The sequence below is a fragment of the Quercus suber genome, unplaced genomic scaffold (genome assembly GCF_002906115.3).
Source record: "Quercus suber isolate HL8 unplaced genomic scaffold, Cork oak 2.0 scaffold_34, whole genome shotgun sequence".
NCBI lineage: Eukaryota > Viridiplantae > Streptophyta > Magnoliopsida > Fagales > Fagaceae > Quercus > Quercus suber.
The window spans coordinates 2,107,912-2,127,240 of record NW_027069499.1 but is presented as its reverse complement, the minus strand read 5'-3'; the positions used below and the strand labels follow the sequence as shown (position 1 = coordinate 2,127,240).

Here is a 19,329-nt window from a genome sequence, read left to right as displayed (position 1 = left end):
TATATGTAATGTAATCCATGAGCAATGTGTAGTGTAGAGGTCTAAAACACAATCTTTTCTGTACATAAAGTTGTCTTCTACCATGAGTACTTTTTATGAATCCTTAAATCACTTATCACACATTTATGCATGTAACTTGTTGATCTGTATTACATAAACCCTCCAGAAGATCACAGTTTAGACTGAGACAGTGCAAGTGTTAACACAGATCTAATATATGTTAGAATTTGTTCACCAAAAGATATGTCTTAAAAGTTAAAAATTTCTTAAATTCTTCTACCATTTTCTTTGTTTGAAGAATTCTGTCATTTTCAAATATACTTGATTTTATTTGTTTTTGCCATGGGAATTGAAATTTCCTCTAATATTGTAGGTTCTCTAGTTTTGGTATAAACCCAACTAGCAACACTGCATATTGATGAAAAGTTACAAGCATAAAAGATGAGCATTGCCATGAGATGAATATTAATTGTAGTAAATGGAAAATAAAATACATTCATAAAATTATATTCATATGTTTAAGTTCAAGTTCAAGAAAAGAATTGCTCTCCATGCAAAGGGATACAGCTTCGCTTGAAACTATTTATGTATTCGGATATAGGGATAAATAGAAAAATTTCTGAGTCCTTTCACAGTTGATGGCCCATATATATCCCTGAAGTATCAAAGGATATTGAACTCTCTTCTTCATGTTTTAATGTATTTAATGTTACCGCAATATGGTTCATGCTTGGCCTTTCATTTGGGGAAGGATTTATGCAATTCAATGCTACGTGCAACAAGTTCACCATCCTTTCTTCTCTAGCACCTTCTGAGAGCAAAGCTTTGTTAAAGACTTCAACAGTACATCCCTCTCTAACTACTGAATGCACCCATGTAGCCAAATCAGTCCCATTGTTCTGGACAAGCTTCCCTGTCAGCAGCTCGAGAAGAATCACACCAAAGGCATAAACATCCAGCTTGAAAGTGTCATGTGTATTGACTCCACTCGGATTATTGTTTTTGAAACTACTGGTTCGGGAAAGATATGGTTGTTCTTGTTTGTCAGCCTCCATTAGACCATATTCACTGATGCACGCATTCATGTTTCTGTCAAACAAAATGTTGGTGGACTTTAGGTTGCCATGAGCAATCTTATCCTCATGCAGCTCCTTGTGCATGTATGCCAAGGCCTCGGCAATGCTCACTGCAACACTTAGTCTGCTTCCCCAGTCTAATTTATGGCCATTTTGTAATTCTGCAGATAAAAAAATGATGCAAATATAGTTACTTGTGCATTTTTCTTGTTTCTGAAAATTTATCTAGTACCTTGTTTTTCCAAGTCAAAATGGGTGTTTAGAGATGGGAGAAAGGAACTGCTAAAAGAAACTAAGGGGATGGATGCAACATTCAGCAAATCCCTAGCGGTCTAGAATTCAAAACAGGTTTCATGGCTAGTCAATCTGACATTGAGAGTCTAAAATGTTTTTTCAGTTGTACGATTATTGGGATGGTCTCACAATCCATCATCTCCTAGTAAAAAAGCAACTCCTAGTCTTTCAAGCTCACTGGCATAGGCTTCTATTTATGTGTGCATTCTGTTAGAATACAATAGGCTACACTATAGATATTATAGAGCATGGTTTTGTATAATATCATAGGCTATAGTGATTCAGTTACCATATTAAGCCTATTGTATTTCTATTTGTTTTAGGGTTATAATTATCAACTGCATTTTTGTTCTGCATTTCTAAATATACTCTAGGGGTTCATTGTTACACACAAAGCACAATAATAAAGATTAGGTGTTTGGAGTTTTCTGTTGTGGATGTAATCAGCTAAAACTGAATCACATTAATTTTGTGATTTTTTTTCTCTTTACTTCTTCCTAATATTTTCTTATTCTAAGATAATATCAGGGCATTGTCTCACTTTTTACAAAACCTTCTTTGGTCTCTTATTCTACTCATATTATGCATGTTTTAGTACAAACTAACAGCTGCAAATTTCACACTTATTTATTGGGGAAAAGAAAGAGGGATGGAGAGGGTGTTTGTGGGGGGGGGGGGTGGGGGGGGGGTGGGGAGGATTTGTGGGTGGTGGTGGTGGTAGCTATATATTGAGAATGAGAACTGACCATGGAGAAGCAGGAAGAGGCTGCCTTTCTGCTGATATTCGTAGACCAAAAGCTTCTCTTGCTTGGAGCAATAAAATGCAACCGGTGGCAATATATTTGGATGCCTCACTTGGTCCATCTTCTGCAGCCTACTACGGAATTCGTCTTCAGAAATTACCCAATCCTTGATCCTCTTTACAGCCAAAACGACCCCATTATTGAGCACGACTTTATAGAGGCTTCCATGCTTTCCTCTCCCAAGCAATTCAGCTGGAGCTTTAAGCAAGTCCTCAAATTGCAGTTCCTTTGCCAATGGACTCGTGAGAACTAAAAGTGTAGATGGAGTGACTGCACTTTCAAAAGATGTCATTGATAACTCTGACCTGTTTACACCAAACCTGAACTCATTGGAGGTTTCACTAGGCTTGTCATCGACAATAATATTCTTTTCAACATCACCCTTTTCTTTTCTAGGCTTGTTTTTGGGAATAAATTTGAGGGCTAATGAGAGCACTATAACCACACCTAGAATTATGTAGCCTAAGTATATAAAAACCCTTTATATGATGGTGTTGAGTCCTCTGCAGATGGTAAAGGAGCAGGAGAAGGTGGACAAGCAGTTGACAGTGGTTCTCCACATAATTCTGAATTACCAAAAAAGCTATCTGCAGTCAAATGGCCTTGGAGATATGGAATTGGACCGCTGAAATTGTTGTTGACGACATTAAATTCAGATTTTTTGAAGTTTTCAAAATCAAAATTTGGTATTTTCCCACTCAGATGATTGTTCTGCGCTAAGAAGGTTGCCAGGCCTGAAATCCTAGGCAGATCAGGAAGCTCACCATTGAAGTTATTGTCAGATATATCAAGCCTCTTCAAGTTAACCAATTGTGAGAGAGACTTAGGAAGGCTACCAGAGAACTTGTTCCCACTTAAATACAAATGAATCAGCTCCTTGCATTGTCCTATCTCTTCTGGTATTGATCCACTTATTTGATTCTGTTTCAGACTGAGGATAGTAAGAGAATTTACCATGCAAATAGAACCGGCATCAAAAACTCCAGTGAGATTGTACCCATCAAGAGCTATTTTCCCCACAGACACATTCTCTGGATAGTTGCAATACACTCCCGCCCATTGGTCACTGCAAGGGTCTGAACTCATGTTCCAACCCCAGTTGATATTTCTTTGTGAACTTCCTGGTGAGATTTTGTCCATGAATTGAACTAGCGCCTGCTTTACATCCTCATCTGATGAAATTGACATTGGAGTGATGAGAATGATTAAAATGGGGAGTAACCAGATGGAAATTCGATCCATCTTTCGATGAACAAGTATGATTTTTTTTTGGGGGGTACAAATTGCTACTTTGTTTTCCTGTCAATAATGTGGATTTGGTTATTTGTAAAAGAAGAAGAAAGTAACAAGGTTGATGTTCCTTTTTTTCTTCTAAACAACAAGGTAAATGTTGTTTGTTAAATCACCAATGATTTGCAATTTTCTGATATTAATATGTAGTTTGTAAGACTGTATGTGACTACCAATAGGTACTTGGGAAAAGAGCCAAAAGCCACAGAGTTAACCTTTTAAACAATTAGGAGTCGGCAGCTTGAAATGGTCACATTTTGAATGCAATGTCCTTGTTGGCTTCTCATAGACTTGAATGTTTACTGGTGCTACTAACATATTAATCGTCATATCTTTATGTATGCAAAGAGACCAGCCAAAAAGAACAGGAACTTGTATTCAAGAGCTACATTCCAATTGTTCTAAATGGGTACTTGCTAAAACAGACTAGATGAATTCGATTGGCTTCTCCTCTCCTTCTTGGAAAAGATTGGAAAAGGTAAATATCAAAGAAATGGCTACTTCAATAATCAATTGAGCAAACAAATTTGGAATAAAGAATCTAAGAGAGGCACTTGTCAGAATTGTAAAATCTTTGTTCCAACTGTGATAACAGACAAAATCAAAAAATTGCCTGCTTCTGCATATTATATTTTGCATGCAAATGACTTAAAATTATAGATTGATGATTATAATTGGTACCTCTGTGAATCCACAGGGACAAAAAACGACAAAAACAGCTCAAACTGTAATTTAGAATGGGAAAAGTTTACTAATGCACTAAGAAAACCTTTTTATGAAATAATTATTATAAAAAAAAAAAAAAAAAAAAAAACTGAATTTCTTGACCTATTTTAATATTTTTCATGAAAGTAGTATTAAAACTTTCTTAAAATGATCTATTAACAAATACTCCTTTTTTTTTTTTTTTTTTGGTTGAGAAAACATTAACAAATACTCTAAGAGCATTCGTTACTTGGATCCATTTAGAAATTAGACCATAACAACTCTTTGCTCTTGTAAAAGTTGACCACATTCGACCTAAGAAAACCTTTCAAATCTCACTCCATTCCACATATATGAACTATTGGGCACCACTAGAAGTTCTTTTTGTCACAAATTAATTGCAGCAATCTATCTGCTGAAAAAAGTGTCCTATTTATCTCAGTAAGATTGTCTTTCTACCCTTTATTATTTATTAATCAATTTAAAGTTCATGTATTGGTGTGGCATGGCTCCAACATTATGTTATGTGAGAGTGATACCAGTAGTTATCACTCTTTTTTTTATGTTATTGCTTCTTCTTTTTTCGTTTTTTTCCAATACGTGGGATAGGTGTGCCATGAACTCATGCGTCCCAATTCCAAGTTGTTTAACAAAATGGCTCATGCCCTATTAACATTCACTATTAATTTACTCTATCATCAATCATTTGAATCATTACTCATGGATGACTTTATAAATTATGTTGTCATAAAATATTTTGTTACATAATTAAGTATTTGACCCAACACACAAGAAAGGGTTAAGGTGTTGAGATCTGATATCCGCTAGAGGAAAGAAAACAAGATTCCTTTTTTTTTTTTTTTGATGAGAAGATTCTTTTTAATTGATATAAGATTTTCTATATTTGCATAAACCTTGTAGACCAGTATTTTTAGATGTTTCTAACAAAGATTTTCAAGATTTAAATCTCCTCTCTTTCTGTTGTAACTATTGAATTTTATAATGATAATACTTTCACATACAGCTTAAAAGCTAATTTAAAGGTTTTGAAAAAGCTTTTAATTTCCTAAAATACTTGAACCTGCATGTAATAGACCTCACACACACATATATAAAAAAGTTCCTACCAAGTAATAGACCTTTCACATTTATAGTATTACTTAAAAGCATAATGAATTGAATCTTTTTATATTTTCTAAGGTTTAGATACATTAAGTTTTAGCAAATATAATTAACACATATTCAGAATTTAGAGTATATAATTGGAAGGACACTTTGCATAAAATTAAAGTGTTTAAATTTTGATAAATGTTACATTCACAATATTTTCACAACAAATTTTAAGTAGCAAGCTATTATTGGTGGTTAAAAAATTGATGTTAGTGATGGCTCAAATTAAAACCAGTAACAACTTGCTACTTAAGATTTGTTGTAAAAAAAATATTATAAACATAACATTTCTTTTAAAATTTAGACACTTAACATCAAATAGTAGGTCAATTGACATTGAAAAAAGAAAAAAGGTCAATTGGAATCACACTTGTACAAAATATGAGTGCAATTAAAATTAGATTCTTGATTAAATTTTCTCGTGCTTTGGCTCTGCTTAAATATAGTATATATAAAATAAAATTTGCACCGAATAAGGTTGGATAGCCTAAATCATGGGCCTACCAATAAGCTTGATCAGTTCAGGCATGGTGGGTTGGGCCTAATTTCATTTGGACATTTATAGTGGAGTGGTTCTGAATTAATTTGGACTTAAATTTCTTGATCACTTTTGACGCTAATAAGTTTTTTTTTAAGTACTTAAGTTAAACAACGATTAGTTTGTTTCTTAAAAAAAAAAATATATATATATATATATATATATCCAAAGGAGCTCACAGTTACAACTTACCACCTTTCGATTAGTTTGTTTCTTAAAAAAAAAAATATATATATATATATATATATATCCAAAGGAGCTCACAGTTACAACTTACCACCTTTATTACTTTGGATAACAGTGTAACTTTATTATTATTTTTAATAACTCGATAATTGAGGGGTAGGGGAAATTTAAACCTTAAACATTTTTGTTGCAATATTAAAAAATGTCAATTAAGTTATAAGACTCTTGGCAATGATGTGATATTTTAAAATTTTTTTTTTGGATAAATTTTAAATTTTGTTAATTTGGACAGCTGTCATCAAAAGTAAAAAACCTCAAAACTTCATACTTTCTAAGCTCTAATTAACTATTAATTGATACTCAAAACATATATACAAAAATTATAGACACTTAACAACAATCAAGCTGACATTTCCTTTAATACATCTAGTCACAAGAAATTATAAAACCCAACCACATCAATGCAATGACACAAAAACATTGTCATATTTCCTTACAGGTTACAACAAATCAGTAACAAAATTGACACTTGACATTTCCTTTAATCAACCATATCAAATAATAGTATAGTCTTTGGTAAAACTTACATTCGGATTTTGGGTTATTTGGATCACATTCCTCAATTTTTACAGATAGTGATCCCACACACAAAACAGTGCTATAGTGAACTTTTTAGAACTAACTTCTATTTGAGGGGTGGAAATAATAATCAGGGAAGTGTTTATATTTGAATGACCATAAATTGTGGGAGCTAACATCTATCTCAATTACATATATACAAAATTCACCACAATTACTGACCAAATTTTAAATGAAAACAAATGTTATTAAGTTTCTACAGCATATTCATTCTACTCCTTGGTTCCTAGTTCCTTTCTTTTTTGTTTTGAAGACAGGAGCCTTAAACTCATTTCTCTATGTAGGGGCTTTTTTTGTGTTGTGTGTTGGGCTGGGTTGCCTTTTGCGGTGATAGACCCAAGTATTCTGAGTAGGAGAGTTGAGACCAGCCCAACTGTAACTCACTTTGGGCCGGTTTGTGTGCAAACTAGGCCTCGTCTGCCAGGAGTGTACTTGCGGCAGACATAGCTGTTTCAAATGATTTACGGTAGACAGATACAACAATAGCAAAAGAATAAAAATATAGTGACATTTTCTTAATGAAAAAAGACAAAGTAATTCCTATCTATGACAATCACAGTAATAACAATAGCTTTTGCAAAAGAAGTGAAGGATTAAGTGACAATATGAATTAATCGAAGAAATAATAATATCAAGTCAAGTTTGGGCTCGTAGAGGCAAAGACCAAAGAGAAAGAACGCCTCATCTCAATGAAACTAATCTCCTAGGAAAAAGATCCTGCCGTGGGGATTAATGACTTTGAGGGAACCGGACCTAAATGATTAGTGCCCAAAGGAATCTCTATTGTTTACTTGCCTCCAAGAGAGTGGGATTTCGAGGGGGAGAGAAGGGAACCAACCTACTGGTGCATGCCCATTATATTACCTTTCTTTTACATTCTGCTTTCTCTCTTATCTTTTCTTCTTTCCTTTCCTTTTCTTTCATTTTCTTTTCACTTCCTAATACTTCTGTTTTTCGATCCTTTCCACAGGGCACGACAGGGGTCTTCTTATAAGGCCTGCCGTGACTAGATTTTACCTCTTTGCCCTTTAACTGCCTTTATCTGGTCTGGGCATACTTGCCGACCACCAAAGAGTTTGTCTGTGTACCTTACCCTCGCCAATCAAAGGCAGGTTTGTGTCGTTTGTTATTCTGCCGTAGCATCCTTTCCTGCCATAGTGTAAATGCTTTCTCTCTTTTTCTCTCATAGCATGCACCTAGCGATTCCTCCCCCTCCTCCCCCTCCCCCCCCCCCCCTCAACCTTACCCCTTTTGGATGGTCTGTCATTCCAGCAGGACGTACCTCCCAAAAGGACTTGGGCAGGAGCCACAGAATAGGTTTTTTCCCATCTCCCCACCTCCTAAACCATACCCCCTTTACCTCTTACCTTTGACTTATGACCCCACCATATCTCATATTGGCTGGGTACAGATTGATGGTGTCTGGGCCTTACGCGTGCTTCCCTTGCATGTGTGTCCAAAATCTGCTTACTGCTCATGTGTTTGCCGTGGTCTGGAGCTTTGTTTGCACAGTCTGCTGCACTTCTTTGTTCTTTTATTGTAAGCCATTTTATAATTCACTGTTCCCTTTAAGGGCTAAGCTTCATTTAATACTGGGTTTTACATTTCTCTTAGCCCATCTCTTGGTTGCCTTCGTGTCCTGCCATATTATTCTGTCATTCTTGCCGTAATGACTTGGTCCTGCTGGTCTTTTTTTAAACCTGCCGTTTACTCTCTTCCCCAAATAGCTTTGCATGACCGTGGGCTTTCTCTCTTAGGGGCTCTTGTGTCCCTTTAGGCATCCTCGGCCCATTTACTTGTTTTGAGTTTCTTCAGCCCTTTTTCTAACTTTGTGTTCCCATAAGCTTTTACTTACTTCATTGGGCTTCTCCGGCCCAATTACTTCATACTCATTCTTGGGGTTTGTGGGCTTGCCAACAATCCCCTACTTTCTTTGCTTACATTACTTTGAGTCTGTCACGGCTCATTCTTACTTTTTCACATCATACACTGCCCATGGGTTTGTTATTCTCTCTTTCCGGGCCTTTCGAGCCCACTTACTTCCTCAAGGTCCATCTATTTATTTTATAGACCTGTGATCCATTATTCCTGCCGCTTGGGCTTAATGATTTTATTCTATGCTTGCCACTTCTATTTGCTGCCTGTGTTGTTGAGTTGGGCCTCCTTCTTGTTTTACAAAAATGACCCTCAACACTCTATTAAGATTTTATTTTTGTAAATATGAATGTAAATTTTGTCTTACAATATTGTCTGTTGGGAATTGGGATGAGCCATCTTCATCTCTTCTTTCTTGAGTTCTTGTCCCTAAAGATAGGATGAGTGAGCCCTATCTTATTTCTTAATAGATTTATATTTAATCATTGAAAAATGAAACAAATGTTAAATGCATACTTATAACATAAATGCATAAAAAATTCAAACAAAACCTATCTCGATTTTCAGCATATGTAAACTATAAAGTATCGAATACAAAGTGAAGTTTAAACCACTTAAAGAGATCAAAGTCATGGTGCACCCAAACCAAAACAAAACAAAAATGCAAGTACCCAATTAACTAAATCAAGTTAACCTTGTAACTCACAAATATAAAGTTTCACAAAGGTATCAAATGTTAATCACTAAAAAGTTTCATATTATAACAAACATGCCTCAAATTTCGATGAAGGTACATTTCTTCCTTAATAGCAAAAACATATTATTTAATCATTAAGCCAAATTACATAACACACACCAAACCACTTATCTACAAGGTTCAAACATCATGTTAGAACTGAAAGTCATCCATTTAGAGCTAGAGTGTCACTCCCCCATATCTCAAAGAGATTTGTGCAATTTACCCAAAAATTTAAACACACACAAAATTGGGTAATAGAAACTTTAAAAAACAAAAAACTAAGCACACTTTTAATCCTTAAAGTTTAGAGTTAGTATTATTTTGGCCATTTACACTTCAAAATTTTTATAAGCTGGCAAAAGAATCAATAAATAATTAGTTAAATAAATAAATAAAACAAGAAATAGAACATGTACTTAAAAGAGCTGAGTATCTTGTCAATTCCTTCTGGTTCTCAGATGAGAATTTCAGATTATAGCAGGCCAAAGAATCAATAAATAAATAATTAACATAATTAATTAAAAAAGAAATAGAACATGTAGTAAAAAGAATTGATTAACTTGTCAAGTCCTGTTTCTTTGTTTCTAATTGATCCCTTGTACCTTTAAATATCAGTACAGGCGTTACAAAAGTTGTCATGATTCTACAAGCAAATACAATATAGTCATACAACTAGTAACAATTGAACAGGTAAACTTATTATAAGGTTCCACTGCTACTGCTATAAGGGCCTTTTAAAATCAGAGAATGAAGCCATTGTGGTTCATTATGGGTCAGCATGTCCAGCAATTTCATCATCACTAGAACCACTTTCCTCATCACTGATGTCCTCATCACTATCCACTTCGGCTGTGGAATTGGTGAGATGCTCTTTCTTTGCGTATCGATCACAGTATTCTGAGTCCACAAATAATAGTAGAAAAACTTATATTTTGCAGTTCCAGATATGACATCTCATCCCACTAGAAGCAAGAGTCAGTAAAAAGTTTCCACCTCCTTTTTTTTCTCTTTATCAATTTTAGTACTAGTAATTGTTAAGAAACTATCTCAAGGAAAAATACATTCTAATAACACTTAAATCACTAACATTTTCCATGTCTACTATTCTTTGAAGTATGTGGTAACAATTTAATACAACAACCACTAAGCATTAGTCCCAATATATCCTCAACTGTAACGACCCAAACTAACCAAAGTCAATCACACATATTCTTTTCTCTGACCACTATTCTTCGAAGCTTAATGTGGGAAACAATTCAATATTGAAGTATTTGGAATTGAAAATAAAGTGGAAGAAAGCCTAAGAATTTATATATATATATATATATATAAGAAAATCTAAGAAGAAATTTGAATCCGGGCCTCAGGAAGAAATTGATGACACCCCTCTTAATGGGCCTTCCTTAGAATATTTGCAGTCAAATCATCTTAATGGGGTTTCCTCTTATACTATCTAAACAAACAAGATATACTAGATAGTCCTAAATCATCTTATTGACCTAAATTCATTTCACATACAGGGAACCTTCTAGCAACCCACCCTGTGTGTCACTGCTGAGCAAGTTCACAATTTGTGAAATTTCAGTAAGTGGTTGAGATTCTTCCTTGAAGCTGGTTTGCTTGAAAACTCATCAATATAAAAAAGGAAGGAAGATTAGGTAGGAATCAAATTTCACCTTTTACTTTCTGATCATACTGCTTTCGATCCTTCATCATCAATGATGCAGCATCACCATTAAGTGGGTCAGAAGGATTCGGATAAAGCAACAGCTGTGGAAGGAAAACTTCAAACACGTTTAACAGATCTGTTCAAGAAAAAATGGGTATATTATGTGAGGAATCCAAGTGAATCCAAAAGATTGAGAGAGAGAGAGAGAGAGTTTGATGATTTGTGCAAGAAAGTAAAGAATACAAAAACATTATACATGATCATTGTAACAAATTCTGATAGTGGAGGGAGAAAATACGAACTCTGACACATTAAAAGCATGAATAAAGACACCTATAAAAGAACCTACACAACTGTTGAAGCCTTTTTTTACTAAAAAAAAGAATTAGAATTGATAATTGATAATTACCAAACATTGGACTCCAAGATTGATTAATAACATCCAAGCACACAGAACCAGATCTGCAATTAATGAAATAAAAAACCAAAGTCAGCTTTCTTGACAACAAATTTAAGAGGATTGCCTGCAATGAATTTTGACTGCTCATCAAAAAAGTCAGCAAAGTAATCATATTGTCGTTGCTTGATGCTTCTCAAAAGGCAGTAGCAAGCCAAAGTGTTTTTAGAATCTAATGAAAAATTTTCATATGACCAAATCTGCCAGATAGCAGTTAAACAATCCCAGGGCAGAAGAGTTTTTGATAAATGTTAGGTTTGTGTTAAGGTATAAGTTGCTCACAGCTCATCAACATTTGGGTGGTATATCTTGTTCACAAACCCAATAGAAGGAGATTTGTATGGATAAGCATCAGGAAGTTCGACTCGGATTTTCCAAACCCCGCCTTCATAAAGGCCTGAAACCATCACAATCATATAAAATAAAGAATATGATATCAACCAGAACAAAGAAAAATAAGGATCAAAACTATATTCAAAATTTGATTTAGATTATAATTTTTCCATTATCCTTTAAGCATCATGTGACCCTTGTTTATTTACAGACATCAATTACAGGATTAAGTGTAATTGGACAAGGAAAGCATCTTAGGGATAACTGGTGATATAGATATTAAGCACCTTTAGCAATTTATAACGTAATGGATCTATTTTATCTGTTTTAATATTTAAAATTAAACAGACCAAAATGTTTTCAGACAGCCAAATCAATATTTTTTTCTGGATTGATCGGAATGTAATATTTCTGAATTTATTCATAGAATTCAATATTAAAATGCACCCAAAAAATAACTGGCCCTGTGCAGGGGGGTGGTGGAGGAGGAGGAGGGAGATCATAGCCATCAAAACAATTGCAAAAGTGCAATACATGAAGGTGAAACAGAAGCATGAGAGTAAGAACAGTACTTTCTTTTGGACCATGGAATTCCACATTGAATTCATTGAGTCCATCATTTATTGTCTCCACAGTGTAATCACTCATCATCCTGGACAACATGAACACATGTGAGATGTGCCAGAAAGAAAGTCATCACTAATAATTTCAGCATGTGAAAATGCAATTGCAATCCTGAAACAGAACTCATGATACAAGGCCAACTTGGTCAAACTAAAGGGCATATAAATAAAACATTCACTCAGAGATGTCACAGTCAGCAACTTACAACTTCATGACATCCATCTCTCTCCTCTTGCTTGGAGAAGACATTTTAATTTTTATAAACTAAAATTCCACAACCTGCAAGATCCATCAAAAGAACTTATTTCTTTCAAATTATTACTTAAATAATTAACTTCAATACAAACGAACAAAACTTTGTGTTCAGGAATATTCAGAAATACAAAATGATCGGAGATAAAATAGTTCAACATACAAGAATAAATACATACCGTCTTTGCAGAAACTCACAAGATGTACTATGAGATAGAGAAGCAGAATACCAAAGTATCAGAAACCTCAAATTTTACTTAACAACCAAAACGAGGAAAAAGGAAGTTGCACATCTGTTGATCCAAAGAAAAAAAAAGCCAGTAAATGAAGACTTCTTGCAACAACGTCAGTCAAATCTGCCTAAAACAGAAAGTTGCATCAATAAAGTGTGACATCACAAATTCCACCATTAACACCTCCATTTTGTTAACTTTTTAATTTATGACAACCTTACGCTCAGAATAATAACTAAAGCACATCTTTAAGGATATCACCATTAAAGCACACAGTAGAGGTAAGTAATGTCTAAATAGAAAACATGAAAATAACACAAATCTAACACTAAATAGAGAGAAAATTTAAGACAATGGTAATTAAACCATCATTGAGTCAGCAATGGATGTTTATAACATATGCAAGCAATGGAAACCAATATCATAGACCTATTATATCGTGAAGGAATAGAGTAAGAAAAATAAAGAAAAAATTCACACAATATGATTAAAATGCAACCTAATCCAATTCTAACTCCAGTCATTTCAAAGAAATGGACCTTTTGTATAAGCTAAAAATACAGCTTCTGGATCATATTTCTTCAAAGGCTTGATTGCAGCCAAGAAAACACTACTAGTCCTAGCCTTCTAGGAAAACCACATACTCCACCATAAAATATTTTAAATCTTTAGTGCATTAAATCTCGGTGGAACCTGTAGCAGGCCCCATTTAAAGGATCTTAGGTTGTCGAAGCCTCCTGTTAGCTCAATCATAAACTTGAAAGCCTTCACACATTTTAGAAGGAAAAATATTTGTACCATCATACAATCTAAAGCCACTGCCCTTAAAATGTCTCCATCTCAAGTTCAAACTAATTACCTTTCTTTATAAAAGAAAGCACCTATGCTATTATATTGTTCAAAAGCTCTGTATTAGCATATTTATGTTGTCTTTTTAGCACAACAATTTAGCCCCTAAGCTACAAGCTGATACATTAGCACAAATTATATGTCAAGGATAAACAAACTTCATGAATCAACAAGTGTATTATTATTTAGGTTTCTAATAAAGACCATCACAATGGGGCTATAAAACAACACCAAAAAATATTCCAAAGGGCAAAAACATTCAGGTAAGACAAGTAATGTCAGCAAATTACAAAATCTATGATAGTGCTCACAAGCACTTATGATCATTTTAAACGAAAAGGTTAAATATGTAACCATGACCTGCGCAATTTCCCACTTTTTTTTTTTTTTTTAGAAATTATTTCCCACTATAACAATTCAATATTGAAGTATTTGGAATTGAAAATAAAGTGGAAGAAAGCCTAAGAATTTATATATATATATATATATATAAGAAAATCTAAGAAGAAATTTGAATCCGGGCCTCAGGAAGAAATTGATGACACCCCTCTTAATGGGCCTTCCTTAGAATATTTGCAGTCAAATCATCTTAATGGGGTTTCCTCTTATACTATCTAAACAAACAAGATATACTAGATAGTCCTAAATCATCTTATTGACCTAAATTCATTTCACATACAGGGAACCTTCTAGCAACCCACCCTGTGTGTCACTGCTGAGCAAGTTCACAATTTGTGAAATTTCAGTAAGTGGTTGAGATTCTTCCTTGAAGCTGGTTTGCTTGAAAACTCATCAATATAAAAAAGGAAGGAAGATTAGGTAGGAATCAAATTTCACCTTTTACTTTCTGATCATACTGCTTTCGATCCTTCATCATCAATGATGCAGCATCACCATTAAGTGGGTCAGAAGGATTCGGATAAAGCAACAGCTGTGGAAGGAAAACTTCAAACACGTTTAACAGATCTGTTCAAGAAAAAATGGGTATATTATGTGAGGAATCCAAGTGAATCCAAAAGATTGAGAGAGAGAGAGAGAGTTTGATGATTTGTGCAAGAAAGTAAAGAATACAAAAACATTATACATGATCATTGTAACAAATTCTGATAGTGGAGGGAGAAAATACGAACTCTGACACATTAAAAGCATGAATAAAGACACCTATAAAAGAACCTACACAACTGTTGAAGCCTTTTTTTACTAAAAAAAAGAATTAGAATTGATAATTGATAATTACCAAACATTGGACTCCAAGATTGATTAATAACATCCAAGCACACAGAACCAGATCTGCAATTAATGAAATAAAAAACCAAAGTCAGCTTTCTTGACAACAAATTTAAGAGGATTGCCTGCAATGAATTTTGACTGCTCATCAAAAAAGTCAGCAAAGTAATCATATTGTCGTTGCTTGATGCTTCTCAAAAGGCAGTAGCAAGCCAAAGTGTTTTTAGAATCTAATGAAAAATTTTCATATGACCAAATCTGCCAGATAGCAGTTAAACAATCCCAGGGCAGAAGAGTTTTTGATAAATGTTAGGTTTGTGTTAAGGTATAAGTTGCTCACAGCTCATCAACATTTGGGTGGTATATCTTGTTCACAAACCCAATAGAAGGAGACTTGTATGGATAAGCATCAGGAAGTTCGACTCGGATTTTCCAAACCCCGCCTTCATAAAGGCCTGAAACCATCACAATCATATAAAATAAAGAATATGATATCAACCAGAACAAAGAAAAATAAGGATCAAAACTATATTCAAAATTTGATTTAGATTATAATTTTTCCATTATCCTTTAAGCATCATGTGACCCTTGTTTATTTACAGACATCAATTACAGGATTAAGTGTAATTGGACAAGGAAAGCATCTTAGGGATAACTGGTGATATAGATATTAAGCACCTTTAGCAATTTATAACGTAATGGATCTATTTTATCTGTTTTAATATTTAAAATTAAACAGACCAAAATGTTTTCAGACAGCCAAATCAATATTTTTTTCTGGATTGATCGGAATGTAATATTTCTGAATTTATTCATAGAATTCAATATTAAAATGCACCCAAAAAATAACTGGCCCTGTGCAGGGGGGTGGTGGAGGAGGAGGAGGGAGATCATAGCCATCAAAACAATTGCAAAAGTGCAATACATGAAGGTGAAACAGAAGCATGAGAGTAAGAACAGTACTTTCTTTTGGACCATGGAATTCCACATTGAATTCATTGAGTCCATCATTTATTGTCTCCACAGTGTAATCACTCATCATCCTGGACAACATGAACACATGTGAGATGTGCCAGAAAGAAAGTCATCACTAATAACTTCAGCATGTGAAAATGCAATTGCAATCCTGAAACAGAACTCATGATACAAGGCCAACTTGGTCAAACTAAAGGGCATATAAATAAAACATTCACTCAGAGATGTCACAGTCAGCAACTTACAACTTCATGACATCCATCTCTCTCCTCTTGCTTGGAGAAGACATTTTAATTTTTATAAACTAAAATTCCACAACCTGCAAGATCCATCAAAAGAACTTATTTCTTTCAAATTATTACTTAAATAATTAACTTCAATACAAACGAACAAAACTTTGTGTTCAGGAATATTCAGAAATACAAAATGATCGGAGATAAAATAGTTCAACATACAAGAATAAATACATACCGTCTTTGCAGAAACTCACAAGATGTACTATGAGATAGAGAAGCAGAATACCAAAGTATCAGAAACCTCAAATTTTACTTAACAACCAAAACGAGGAAAAAGGAAGTTGCACATCTGTTGATCCAAAGAAAAAAAAAGCCAGTAAATGAAGACTTCTTGCAACAACGTCAGTCAAATCTGCCTAAAACAGAAAGTTGCATCAATAAAGTGTGACATCACAAATTCCACCATTAACACCTCCATTTTGTTAACTTTTTAATTTATGACAACCTTACGCTCAGAATAATAACTAAAGCACATCTTTAAGGATATCACCATTAAAGCACACAGTAGAGGTAAGTAATGTCTAAATAGAAAACATGAAAATAACACAAATCTAACACTAAATAGAGAGAAAATTTAAGACAATGGTAATTAAACCATCATTGAGTCAGCAATGGATGTTTATAACATATGCAAGCAATGGAAACCAATATCATAGACCTATTATATCGTGAAGGAATAGAGTAAGAAAAATAAAGAAAAAATTCACACAATATGATTAAAATGCAACCTAATCCAATTCTAACTCCAGTCATTTCAAAGAAATGGACCTTTTGTATAAGCTAAAAATACAGCTTCTGGATCATATTTCTTCAAAGGCTTGATTGCAGCCAAGAAAACACTACTAGTCCTAGCCTTCTAGGAAAACCACATACTCCACCATAAAATATTTTAAATCTTTAGTGCATTAAATCTCGGTGGAACCTGTAGCAGGCCCCATTTAAAGGATCTTAGGTTGTCGAAGCCTCCTGTTAGCTCAATCATAAACTTGAAAGCCTTCACACATTTTAGAAGGAAAAATATTTGTACCATCATACAATCTAAAGCCACTGCCCTTAAAATGTCTCCATCTCAAGTTCAAACTAATTACCTTTCTTTATAAAAGAAAGCACCTATGCTATTATATTGTTCAAAAGCTCTGTATTAGCATATTTATGTTGTCTTTTTAGCACAACAATTTAGCCCCTAAGCTACAAGCTGATACATTAGCACAAATTATATGTCAAGGATAAACAAACTTCATGAATCAACAAGTGTATTATTATTTAGGTTTCTAATAAAGACCATCACAATGGGGCTATAAAACAACACCAAAAAATATTCCAAAGGGCAAAAACATTCAGGTAAGACAAGTAATGTCAGCAAATTACAAAATCTATGATAGTGCTCACAAGCACTTATGATCATTTTAAACGAAAAGGTTAAATATGTAACCATGACCTGCGCAATTTCCCACTTTTTTTTTTTTTTTTAGAAATTATTTCCCACTAAAATTAGAAAGAACACTAATGATACAATCTTTACTCTCCAAATTAACAATTAAAAAAAAAGGGTAATCAACAAATGATTAAAAAAAAAAAAAAAAAGCAATGCACAGTGTTTGATCCCCAATGCAACCACTCAATCCACAACCACTTGCACCATTTTCCAGTCATAGAAACTACATGAGACCAACAGCAAAACTGTGAAATCTTTATACAAAAACCAGTTCAAATTTCTCATAGTCCATCACTTGCTCAGCAAATTAATAAAGCATCATTGAAGAACATACAAAATTAAAAATTAAAAAAAAAAATTGTGGAATTATTTAAAGCCAAAAAAGGTTCATAACTTTTTACACAAAATGAATTGATGACAAGATCTAAGAACTACCCAGGTAACCATATTCAGAGAAAAACAATGTAAACATATATTTGTGGTCCATTTGATTGAATCCTTATTAAAAGTTAGAGAAAAATACAAAATGAAAACTGGGTGTGTCTTACAATTGCCAGTGAATTTCACGGGTTGATGCTTGTGTTCCTGATCGGAGCAGAGAAAAAAACCCAGAAACCAAAATGGAAAGAGAGATTGGAAAAACCCAAAAAAGTGAAACTTGACGAAGAAAAAAAATGAAAATATACGTAACTGAGAGAAAAAGACAGAGAGAGAGAGAAAGAGAGAATGTATTTATATAAACATTGAAGGAGACAAGAGAGAGAGAGCATGAGACGGGTGTGTGTGAGTTTCGACGTGTTCAGAGGCACGTGTTAGGAAGTGCGGTTTGCACGTGGCAAGCTAATTGTGGTAGTCTGATTTGTGGCGGTGATTAATTAAGCAAACAAAAGAAATTCTATCTACCTTTCCAATATTTTAATAACAAATTTTAGATAATAAATTATTATTGGTAAATAAAAAAGTAATTTTAGTAGTGAGTTTAAATTAAAACTAGTAACAATTTGCCGCTTAGATTTTTTTATGAAATTATTGTGAATGTCACATTACTAGGAGTATAAAATAATTGTCCCCATAATTTAGGACTAGATTTTGGTCTTACTGCTTTGCATATTGCACTATGACCTCGTCTTATCTCCTTTCTAATCTCCTTATCTCTAAATTAATGTGTAGATTAGAGACTCTAATCTACACATTAATCCTTTTTGATGCATATGAGGCTAAAAAAATAGCTTCAAAATTATTATTTTTAAATTATTTGAAAAAAAATTGTGGTTTGTCAAAAATATTGCAGCTGAACTAATACCTCCTAATGTTTAGGGCGTAAACGTTTAAGGTTTAAATTCATTCTCCCTAATAATTAAATTATTATAAAAATTTTGAGATTTAAAAAAAAAAAAAACAATTTCAAACTATTGAAACAAACGAAACCTAGTTTTCTTGTAAATTTGTACTATTATTTAGCTTATTTTTTAAGTATTATAAGTAAATTAATCATAGCCTGTGTTTAATAAATATTTTTTTAATTAAAAAATAGTAATATTTTTAGATTGTAACTGTGAGTAGTTGTGGTTTAAGTATAAACTAATTAAAATAGTATACAAACAATGGAAAATACATGATAATGCAACATGTAGTCCATGACAGTACGAACATACTACTTAGAC

The 19,329-nt window shown here is 33.6% G+C and overlaps 3 protein-coding genes across 4 annotated transcripts; all 3 read right to left on the bottom strand.

The window, feature by feature from the left end:
• Positions 1-550: 550 nt before the first annotated feature.
• Positions 551-3,524, bottom strand: LOC112031643 (probable inactive receptor kinase At2g26730). Its single transcript, XM_024064346.2, is given in 3 exon segments — positions 551-1,237; positions 2,117-2,647; positions 2,650-3,524. Coding segments are annotated over 3 exon segments (1,905 nt in total). The 5' UTR covers positions 3,416-3,524; the 3' UTR covers positions 551-629.
• Positions 3,525-9,852: 6,328 nt separating this feature from the next.
• On the bottom strand, positions 9,853-12,970 carry LOC112031631 (ubiquitin-conjugating enzyme E2-23 kDa). Its single transcript, XM_024064331.2, has 7 exons — positions 12,830-12,970; positions 12,604-12,677; positions 12,347-12,426; positions 11,724-11,838; positions 11,394-11,446; positions 10,992-11,120; positions 9,853-10,212 (listed from the first exon to the last, which is right to left on the bottom strand). The coding sequence occupies exons 2-7, from the start codon at positions 12,645-12,647 to the stop codon at positions 10,082-10,084; spliced, it is 552 nt and encodes a 183-aa protein (XP_023920099.2). The 5' UTR covers positions 12,648-12,677; positions 12,830-12,970; the 3' UTR covers positions 9,853-10,081.
• A 1,251-nt stretch (positions 12,971-14,221) lies between these two features.
• Positions 14,222-18,397, bottom strand: LOC136066397 (ubiquitin-conjugating enzyme E2 4-like). Of its 2 annotated transcripts, none has more exons than XM_065770676.1 (7): positions 18,214-18,397; positions 16,406-16,586; positions 16,180-16,253; positions 15,923-16,002; positions 15,300-15,414; positions 14,970-15,022; positions 14,222-14,698 (listed from the first exon to the last, which is right to left on the bottom strand). In XM_065770676.1, exons 3-7 carry the CDS (start codon positions 16,221-16,223, stop codon positions 14,559-14,561), a joined length of 432 nt encoding a protein of 143 aa, XP_065626748.1. In that variant the 5' UTR covers positions 16,224-16,253; positions 16,406-16,586; positions 18,214-18,397; the 3' UTR covers positions 14,222-14,558. The 2 variants fall into 2 exon arrangements, with proteins under 2 accessions (XP_065626748.1, XP_065626747.1); XM_065770675.1 differs by having other exon boundaries at positions 16,406-16,519.
• Positions 18,398-19,329: the final 932 nt, after the last annotated feature.